General features: G+C 36.4%; 1 protein-coding gene across 3 annotated transcripts in view; it reads left to right on the top strand.

The window, feature by feature from the left end:
- Positions 1-11,199, top strand: part of eys (EGF-like photoreceptor maintenance factor) — a 176,769-nt gene that overhangs the window by 97,209 nt on the left and 68,361 nt on the right. For all 3 annotated transcript variants that reach the window (XM_081616684.1, XM_017309076.2, XM_008429846.2), the window contains exons 32-34: positions 3,555-3,679; positions 4,329-4,453; positions 4,863-5,076. In XM_081616684.1, coding sequence (XP_081472810.1) covers positions 3,555-3,679; positions 4,329-4,453; positions 4,863-5,076 — 464 coding nt within the window. The remainder of the gene's footprint in view (positions 1-3,554; positions 3,680-4,328; positions 4,454-4,862; positions 5,077-11,199) is intronic.

Below are 11,199 nucleotides of genomic sequence, written 5' to 3'. Positions count from 1 at the left end.
TAACTGAAGTGAATTCTCTTCCTGCAGGTTCCCAATCAAAGAGGAGTAAGTGAAGTTACAATTTTTGCCAAATTTCTATTCTTTTGGCAAACCATTCAACCAAATTTAATGGTCTAAAAGTCTGTTTACTCATTTTAGCTTCACTGCACAGGCAAATTTAACTTATGGGAAAAGCACCGGACGGAAAATAAACAATACATTTGTTTAGGATGTGTGTGTGCCCAACCCCACAGATGCACACAGTACAGGACTTTTTGACGCTAAAAAACATTTTTTAAAAATTCCAAAGTTTTGTTAATAATAAAAGAGAAAAAATAATGTCAAATAATTGTAATAAAATAGTTTTAAAAAAGGAAAACCTCAAGGTATGCACAATATGGACATGTGCAGCTTATAGACAAGAGCAGCCTGTGAATGTGCCTATTTATGTTTTTTTTTCTTTTAATGCATACAATGTAATACAGGTACACACACATATGCGAACATACTGATTTTTTACAAATTACACTGAATACTAAAGAAAGAAATCATTGTCTACGTAACTGAAGTGAATTTAAAAAATTCACTTAAAATATAAAATATTTATATTTTATATCACATCACTTCCACACAGTGGGTGTGGCTTTTATTCAGGCGCACTCAAGTCCGTAAATTAGTTTTTTAAATTTTAAAGGCCAGTGTCAGATGTCAAACCACTCTAAAGAATTTTCCAAGTAGCATGTCTTTAGAGAACAATTAAAATCAGTCAGACCTGTAAATTTTGAAGTTAAAAATGTGAACAAAAAATATCAGTAAGATGTTCCTGCAGGTTCTCAGCAATTTCCAAGCTGATCAATGGAAATTGCAAATACCCTAGTAAACCAATGTACAGTCCCATTACTTGAAATTCTTATTATAAAACACATCTTAATTTTTTTCAAAGTTGAAATCGTTGTCGGTGACACACAGTTCCAATTAAAAATGCATCCAGTGTAATAATAATTGTGCTTCAGTACATCTGTGCACATGCATCAGTCCTCCAGGTTGTTTGCAAGTGAATCATTACTTTTTAATTGCCACCATGCTATGTCTTGAGTGATGAAGTGTATCTAGATACAAGATAAATGCAGGCAGAGTATGCCAATTTGACACAGCAGATCCCTGGTTGCTGTACAGTTAATTACTTTGCCTCACCTTGTGTTGTTGTACTGGTATATGCTCGATGTCATGATTTATATGACAATGAATACTGCAACTCCAAATAGGTTGTTGCTGTTTACAGTGTTAAGTGATGACGCAGTGGACTGCCTTAGCAGCATGTTTCAAATTATCCCCTGCTCATTTAGTGCTTGTTTCTGTAGATTAGACTACAGGGATGCATTATGTGTTATGAATTTTCAGAGAAATTAATGTGCTGTTGTTATTTCACTTGAATGAAGAGGAGCTGTGAAGAGCAAAAGACTAAAATCAGTTGACACTGTTATGTCCTACTCAATAAATGTCTGATATAACACAGCCTCTCCAAAAAGATGATCTGTCAGATGGTAATTTTATGGGTATAGATTGTAGTGTAAAACATTTATTCCCAATTTTCGATATTTAATGTTATATCTTTCAGATTTGACTTTATAAGGGATGTAAAATTACCTAAATGAGGCTTTAGGTCCCATAAACCCAAACAGACTTCATCATTTTTCCTTTTCACTTTCTGTTTTGACCTTCTGCAGTCTTTCTTATTGCCTAGCATTTGTCTTGTTCCCAGTTGAAAATTTCCCAGGGACGTCAAAGCCTTAGATTTTTGCCCTTCCTGCCCTCAAATTTGCAGTAGCTTTGATGTGTAATCAGGCCCTCTGTCCATCTGGAAAATCCAGTTCTTCACCAGTGCGTAAAGACACAGTGGGATTGACGTGCAGAATTAAATGCTCCCTTTATTTTCCCAATCAGTCAGTTATGTTTGTATATCTTTTTCATTTCTTCAAAAAACACTGGATAAAACAAGTTGTTAGAATTCAAACAAGGAATATTCTTTAGAACAGATTATTCCAAAATCGTCTTGTGATTTACATTTCAAACTCTGCCAGCCTACTTGGTAGTAAGGATACAATTTCACAGCTGCAGTCATTACTTTGTCCATGTTTTATGGATGCAGAGTATAACCTATTATTCCAGACATCTCTGCTGGGTTCTTTTTGACTGTGAAATATTGTAGAGCGTGCACTTTTGTTGTTAATGTTAGAAAGCAATAAAAAAGAGTAATTGGTTTCTAATAAGGCATATTACTGAAATAAGCAAGTCTATTCTACCGAGATGGCATGTAAACCTATTCTTGACAAATGCAGTTAAAGGGAAATAGCCAGAGGTGCACTTCCTTTAAAAATACTGTGCAGTTATTATAAATTAGCAGAAGGATACCAAAAAAAATCAGCAAAATAAGACATTTTTAAATAGCTTGCTAAAGAGTATGTTGTTTTTTTTTGCATAGTAAACATCTGAGTCACCGATGTCACAGCAAGTCGAATAGACAGACACCAGATGGAGAAAATAATCATAAACAACAAACCCCTTCATGGATTTCTACTTAATTTGCTAGCTTTACTAAACATAAAGTTAGGTGAGCAACTTTAGACAGATTCCAGGGTAGATTGTGAAGCAATTTCTCATAGTCAGTTGGACTTTGAGATTCAAATGATTGCATCACCTTGTTAGCATGCCTCCAATTGTGGTAGAATTGGTTAACCACCTTCTAATTTCAGTCAGGTGTGAAATGGCAGGGTAACACGTAAAACATGCTTTATGGTGGGCCATGAGGACCAGGGCTGGGGACCTCTACTCTAGTGGAAACCTCATATGACACCATTGAGCCACCAACTCCAGTTTAAATATTAAGGTAGGATTTGTTATCAAAGAAGGAAGTGGAATTCACCCATTTCAAAATTTTACTTTCATTTTATAGGCTAATTTCTAATACCCTTGAACATGTAGTTTCATATTGTACTTTTATCAACACTTAATTTTTATTGTGTATTCCATCCAACTCCTCCAGACGCCTCTTCTCCTCAGGTCCCTGTCAGTGCATCATAATGTTTTTGTCCCTCCATGTTTCTGAAGATTTTCTGCCCTGGTGAATATCCCCTGCAGTCTTCACAGCCTCATTTGATTTTTCATTTCATTTCATTTATATTATATACAGGACATTGTTATTAATCCAAAGACATAATGAGGTGAGAGTCTTGGGACTCTTTAGAGAGTCTGCTACTCATAGTGCCGTATTAATAAATTGGATATTGTAAATGTAGTTCTGATGATAAATAGATCAAACTTTTACCGCTTTTGTTGTGTGCTATTTTGTCTTCCGCTTTGTCCCCAACCCCCAAATTAATTTGATTTACGCTCACTAAATACCTCATCTTAAAAAAAAACCTGATGAATAAAATAGATAAAATAACGTTTTCTTTCTTTTGTATTTGTTGCAAAACTTAACAGTTCTTGGACACAGCTTGGCAGATCCACAAAAATGAAGTGACAGCACAGTGAGACTGCCTAATAGTTTTCCAAACTATCATGTTTTTTTTTAGCTGTCCACCAGGTTTCATGGGGGATTTCTGTGAAGTGGATGTTAACGAATGTTGCTCAGCGCCATGCCAGAACAGCGCTGTTTGCCAAGATCTTATTAATAGCTACGTCTGCCACTGCAGGTCAGGTGAGTCATTCTGATATCCTGTGATTTTTCTCGGTTTGCCTCGAAATAAGGCAGCAGTTTGTTTTTTTTGTTTTTTTTTTTTTTTCCCACCTGTGTAGATCTTTTACAGGCAGCGTTTCCAGCTTATGTGTGTGGATACTAAAACATAACTTAAATAACAACATGTTTTTCTAAGTCAACAAGAACATCTTGGTCTCTATCATGTCTCAGATGTGGTAGAAGAGTTTATCAGTTCTAGTTTCTTGCAGATCATCCTGTGAAAAAGGCCACTCAAACGTGGCTATACCTGCATAGTTCACCTTCCCTAAAGAGTGAAATTTCCTGTCATACAGTACAAAAAAAAGACAGTGATTAAAGAATGAAATGACCTTAACTCGTTGAAATGGATGTGACATCTTACTCTTTAGTGAAAGCCTTTTCTTGTCCCTGTTTGTGTGTGTGTGTGTGTGTGCGTGTGTGTGTGTGTGTGTGTGTGTGTGTGTGTGTGTGTGTGTGTGTGTGTGTGTGTGTGTGTGTGCGTGTGGGGGTGTGTGTGAACCCAGAAAGAAGCAAATCAATGTAAGCGAATCTGATTGATATTCACTTCAGAGGGTGGAAGTGAGAGAGCCCAGGCTCACTACGGCACTCTGTGGGCTTTTGTTCCTGGCAGGTTGGACAGGCCTTCACTGTGAGGATGACATTAATGAGTGCCTTCCACAGCCCTGCAACCAGGGGATATGCATCCAGAATGATCCAGGCTATGGCTACACCTGTTTCTGTCGTCCTGGATTTGTGGTGAGGCTCCACCACTTTACACTCCACCCCTCTTTTTTTTTTTTTTTTTTTTTTTTTTTTTTTACTAAACTTGCTTTTATTAAACTGGTTGCCCTCAAGAAGTACCTTTTGAATAATTTGTTGTCAATAAAATAACTTGTGATTATTCTTTCTAGGTGGTAGTTAAAAATAGACACTTTATCAAGTAAATCAATCTAAATAGGGGAAAATTATGTAATTACATGACAAACTAATCACGATTTATTTATTTTATTTTTTTGCTGTTGGGTATCATCTTTAATAATATGATTTTTAAGTCTAAAATCTACTGACTACGTTGACGATTCAAACTATGAACACCACGTCTCATTTAGCATTTCAAGGCAGAGTTGCATGACACATCTCAAGGCTGTCTAATTTATGTACACAGGGGAGGAACTGTGAGCACAACTATGATGACTGCCTGCTTAATCCATGTCCAGAAGCGTTTTCCTGTGTAGATGGCATAAACAAGGTCAGCTGCCTGCCTCCCAATACGAATCCTGTTCCCTTGGTGACGCCAAGCGAGAACATCACTAGCGGCTACACACCCAGGGTTCTAATGCCAGCTCTAACCCCAGTACCAAAAGCTGAATCATCCACAGGTATGGACCATGTTGTGTATTTATAAAAAATATTTGTGGTAAAATATAAATGTGGTAGTATTGTTTGTAATTTTATCCCACTTCATGATTCCTGAGCACATTTCACATTCTACATTTGAACAGTTTATCTAGAAAATGCAAATGGAATGAAAATATTTCACAAATAGTCCAAAACAACACAAAAACATGTGCAATGTAGTAATTATGAACTCTTCTTGTTTACTTCCTGTGTTCCATTTGTTCTGCTATATTCACTCAAATTTAAATACAGTCTTCGGTCCTTGTGTCAATAAAACATTGTAACAGAAGATACAACATTTTCATATTGAACCAGGCGTCTGCTGCGCTCCTGAAAAGTACAAACAGTGTTCATTTTTATTTACTTGCTAAGTATGGATAAAAGTTAAAAAATGATCATAGAAAATATTTTTTTTGAATCTATTATTTTTAGAAAAACAAATATAAAAGTTCCTTGTTATCTTTTCATTTGTTGACTTTAAACGTCTGTGTATTCACTGCATCTGATGCAGTTAGTCACAACTGTCTATATATACATATATATATATATGTATTTTTTTTTTTTTTTTATATATATTTTGGCTCTAGTGGCCTTTGTTTGATAGTTAATTGACAGGAAGGTGGGTAATGAGAGGGGAGGAAGACATGCGGCAAGGGTCACCAGGCCGGGAATCGAGCCTGCGACGGCCGCGTCAAGGACTAGGGTCTCCATATGTGGGTTGTGCTTAACCCCTGCACCACCACAGCACACCCCAACTGTGTATATTTTTAAGACTACTTCCTTGTGTGACATTATGATTCTGCCATATGGGAACCATGCTACTCTTCTTACTTGTGCAATATATGATGTGCAAACATCATATATTAAACAAATTGACTCTAAGTTCCACTTTCTAAATGGATAAACTCTGAATGTAGTAATGAGCCCAGTTCCAGGAACTTGGTTTTGAATTAAAAATCCATAGTTACCATGTCCTTCAGAGCAAACACAGCTACACAGTATTTTGCTAGCTTTGAATGAGAGAAGACAATGTGAGTTCTTCTCTAAATTGAATTTTTATGGAGCCTTTTGAAAATAACAAGTTATGATTTATAAGCTCTGATTCAGAGATTGTCATAGGAGCTCCGTGCAGCTGTGCTGACATTCTGTACAAATATATCTCTGTGCTTTCTTCTAAATTGTGTTGCCTATATCTATTTGAGGAAAAAAAAATGTGATTCTAGAGAGTAATATAGCTGATCAGTGTTTGGTTTTACATCCTTAAAATCTCAAATGACAGATGCTGAACATAATTTGTTACATATTATTGGGATTGGATGCAGTCATCTATGTAAGAGGAGGAATTCAGGAGTGCAGGACAGATTTGTTGCTCTGTGACAGATGAGGTCTGTCTACCTTTGAAACTGTGCACAGAACTGTAAAACAGACCTACTGAACACAGACAAGCTTGAGCCAATTTATTGCGACACTTTGAAAATCAGTGTGGGCCAAATGTAATTGAGTCCTCCCCACAGCACCTGATGCAGCTCTTAGTCAGCACACTGGTTAAGAAAGGGTTAAAGGTACACAAAAAATGTTGTTATAGGAAACAAACTCAAGCATCTGCACACTGAAACATCATTTTACTCTTCTACACATAAGTGCATAATCAAAGTAAATAAGTTTTAAAGTAAGAGGAGCCAGAAACTCACGAGTTTATTAAACTAGGTCACCATCTAAACACATGCAGTGCCCTTGGTGCTGCTTGAAATAGACTCAGTGCTCCTTTAAACCACAGACTGCTCCACAATCTCTGAAATATATATATCAAGTTAAAGTGAAGTCAAAACATAAGAGGGGTGTACGCACGGTACATTGACAGGGTACGATTCGTTTCTTTTATTCTAATGTGAAAAGAATATTCGGAACTGCTTCAAAATAAACCTTAAGGTTTAAATCGGTTCTTTTCTGCTCCGTACATTTGGAGCTGGGCTACACAGCATAGAACCTTTACTATGTAATGTGAAAGCTGATGAGAATCTGAAATTGGGATGGAAGGAGGCTTACTCCTGCTAAGCTATGATTTGGTTGACTTTCCTTCAAGTGATCACCATGACACAGGTGATGCTGTTATCTTTTGCTGCCATGTGTTGTGGAAATCAAATTATCCCCTCGAAGCTGCACAGAATCACCTTGATGAGTAAGATGTTAGTCATCTTTAACATTCAGCACCTCTTACGGCAGTCCCACTATTAATCTTAATTCCCACATCTGTGATTTTGTTTTGGTGCTCTTGATTGTTTTTTTTTTTTTTTTTTTGTTTCTTTTGTAACATACACTTTGTCTGTATTTTGATACTGATTCCTGTAACTTTTCTGATTGATTTGGTGAATTAATATTGCTATGATGAAGACTTTCTCTAATTAGAAAGTTATTAATAATAAGAACAAATGCTTTTTAAATTTTACATTTAAGGTTTATTTTATGTATCCTTCTGTTAGAAGTATTTCTCTTTTTATTCCATTGCAGCGGTTGCATCAGTCATTTATTTAAAAATATCAAAATAATTCAACAGGAAAAGTAAGTATTGAACTAATTTATGTTTTGGGGATATTGACATGAAATTCAGATGAGACTCTAGTAAACCAAACATACAACGCAAACAACAAAAATAAGTCCATAAAATGTACTGTGAAGTGAAATTACACAGGCAATAAGTACTGAGCACTTATGGATCACTTTTAAATCTGACCCATTTTTCCCACAAACTGTCTTAAAGGTTCTGTTGGCCTCTTCTCTACATTATAGTCATCAGTTATTTCCATTCTCAGGCTTTTGATTTCTATTTTACCAGCTTTATACTGTATTGTTTCTCTGAAGCTAATTGGCTGTGTGTTTGGAATCATTGTCTTGCTTAAGAAGATTGTTACCAACAAGATCAGATTGAAATTTTTCCATTCATTATCCCTTCAATTATTTGAAGTCTGGCAATACCACACGCTGAATAACAATCCCACATTGTAATGTTCTCGTCTCTAAACTTCACTGTTACTTATGTTTGAGGTGTTGCCTTAAAATACAGCCACAGGTGTCCCTCCAAGAAGAAAGTATCAAAACAAAACAAAAAAATATCTAAAACCATGTTTTGTTTATTATTCTGTCACTGAACAAATGTGAAATATTTTTGCTAATCCTAACTAACCTAAGACAGAAAAATCTAAGTCTCATTTAAAGTCAGACAATGGAAAAAAGGTTTGTGTGATGAAGTGCATGCAAAATTCTGCTTTAGATTTAAAGCTTTAGATTTCTCACCAATTCCATCAGTACGTTTTGCAACACTATAAATGGCAAAGGTCCTGAGGGAGCACTTTACTTTTACCCATTATGACATGTTTGTTGCGTGATACCTTGGCAGTAATGCATCATTTTATAGATCATCAATGCTATTAATTGATTATATGAATTGACACTGAAACAGAGAAGAATTGCTTTCAAATTACTGACAAATTGCAGTTATTTTGTTAACCTTTTGCTGTGCTTCTGTTCTTAATGTGTCCAGTACGTATTGTGTCTCCTTCCACTTTACTACACACGACATCATTTTGTGGAGTTTTTTTTTTTGTTTTTTTTTGTTTGTATATCATCTGCTGATGCTATCGTGTCAATATCTACATTATAAATTACTGAAAAAAAACATTGACCTGTTCAAGATTTGGGCTCATAGCTATACCAGCAAAACCAGAAAAAGCACGTAATATATTTCGAATTGGATCCTTCATGTTCTATAGTAGTGGAAGGATATTCAGCAAAATCTTATCTATTATAGGTTATTTCTCTGCCAATTTTGTAAGTACAGAATGACCTTTTGCCTTCTTTTGGGACTGTGAAATTGCTCAAGACCAAGAATGGTCTTCTGCAGTATTTTATCTCTGTCCTGTGACAAGTTCAATCAGTCAGTCTATTACCTTACCCAATAAATCAGCGGCAAAGCAGAACTTACATCATGACTTCTTTTTTTTTAAATAAATGGTACATTAAGTCCATATTAATTAAATTTCCCCATCAAAGTTCTGTCTCCCAATTAATTGATCCTTAGTTCACATTTCTTCAGATATATTTTTCTAGTGGAACGTCTTCTACTTTAACCCCGCTGACATTCGCCTATAGTTTGTGCCGCAACACTGCGCTCCTCCTCTCCTTGTTCCATTAAATATGACTTATATCAGTTTTCTCACCTCTTTTATGATCATGTATCAGAACTGGCCCTAATTAAATCAGATCTGAAAGATTTATATCAAAGAATATCCTCAGTAGACAACATTTTCCCTTTATAGGAACTAGAAAAGCTTTTGAACAGATTAGAGGGTTGAAAAATTGCTTTGTCAGCATTATGTTAACAGTGAAAAAAAAAACAGATATGGAGCATAGTGTGAAAGATTGTGCAGATTTACAATTTAGATAGGGCGTGAATAGTTACCTAAGGCATGTGCAAAAATCTGGAATGTGAATGCAATAGGTAATAGTAAAAACAGTAGACCTTTGAAGAAGAGACTGAAATCTACTGTTAATGAGGCATGATGCTGCTTCCTGGCAGCAACCTCCTAATGCATCAAAGACTACATCAGACTAAACAAGGCTTTAAAATTAATGAATAGCTTTGTCTCTGAGGGGTAATTTTCCATCATCAGCATTGGCAAACCCCATTGTCGGTAGCAAAGCAGAAGACAGTACGGCACTGCTTCCGCATCCATTTATCCTGATTAATTCATGCAACGCAGTAGGTCTGATCCTGATGATTCTCTCTTTTTGTTATCCCAGGATCCTCCTCAGGGTTTGGGTAATATTGCTCCCTAGAGAGAATGTGGGTATTTAGGTTAGCTGGCTTGCCAAATTCCCTAAGGAGTTTCTGCTAGATCAAAAGGGGTCTGGCTTATTAGAACTTGGCATTCGACAAGTATTGATAAGTTCACACTTAACAGCTGGTTAATCACAGCATCAACTTTAAAAAACACGTTGCTGATTTCTCTAGTGATGTTTTTTTTTTTTTCTCTGAGAAGGAAACGGAGCAGAAGACTATTTCATCTGGGATTGCTTCATCCATTTACCAGGCTCTGGCTTTTGACTTTTTTCTTTAGTTTGGTCCGCTTCTTTTAAATTAGAAATATTGAGCATCAGTGATCCTAATGCAGGAGTCAATGTCGGTCTTTTAAGTTTCTTTCCATCACTAACCCCCAACCGTGTCCAAGGAGGAGAACTTTCAATCAAATACCCCATAATTGCCAAGTCTCATCCATGAAACATCGTATGCTTTGACAATAAGATGAGGAATGTTGCACAGTGCAACTTGCATGAATATCTTAATTTCAGTGTTGTATATAATTTTTTATAATTTAATAAAAGTGGAAAATTACATCCATTCAGCTATTGTCCTCTGCTTACCTGAGACTAGGTTACAGGGATAACAGTTCCAGGATGGAAATCCAAGCATCTTAGTGTCCAGGGATATTCTTCAGCTCATTTTGTTCAAATCCCAATGCGTTTGTAAGTCAAAAGGGTTATATATTCCCTCTGGGATGCACCTGGAAATCTATCCGTCCGTCCATCCATTCATTCATTAATTTTTTTCCATTTATCCTGGAGCCTAAGCATAGAGTTCCACACTTTCCTCTCTGCAGCCCCAGCTCCTCTGAGGGCATCCCAAGGCGTTACCAGGCCAGCCGAGAAACATAGTCCCTCCAGCGTGTCCTGGGTCACCCTCCTGGTCTCCTCCCAGTGGGACATTCCCTGAACATCTCACCAGGGAGGCGCCCATTCTTTCAGTCATGGTCCATATCTCATAACCATTTGTGAATCAAAATTGATTGACTTTAGACTCAGCTTGATGAAATTGAAAGACTTATGACTTCTCTAGGACTTTTAGCATCAGTGATATGACTTTACTTGAACTTGAACTATTCAACTTGAAAATACTTGATAGTTTACACCAAGCAGAAAATGTGTTACAATAGAGCTGTGCCTGGCTCAGCTCACTGAATGCTTCTGGCCATTTAACTGTCTGTAGATTTGGGTGAAAATACTTCAAAATTACTTGTGAAATTCTAAACAATGACATGACACCTTTTGTC

This window comes from Poecilia reticulata, chromosome 15, assembly GCF_904066995.2.
Source record: "Poecilia reticulata chromosome 15, P_reticulata-male-v2, whole genome shotgun sequence".
Classification (NCBI taxonomy): Eukaryota; Metazoa; Chordata; class Actinopteri; order Cyprinodontiformes; family Poeciliidae; genus Poecilia; species Poecilia reticulata.
This window is presented reverse-complemented; position numbering and strand designations above follow the sequence as displayed.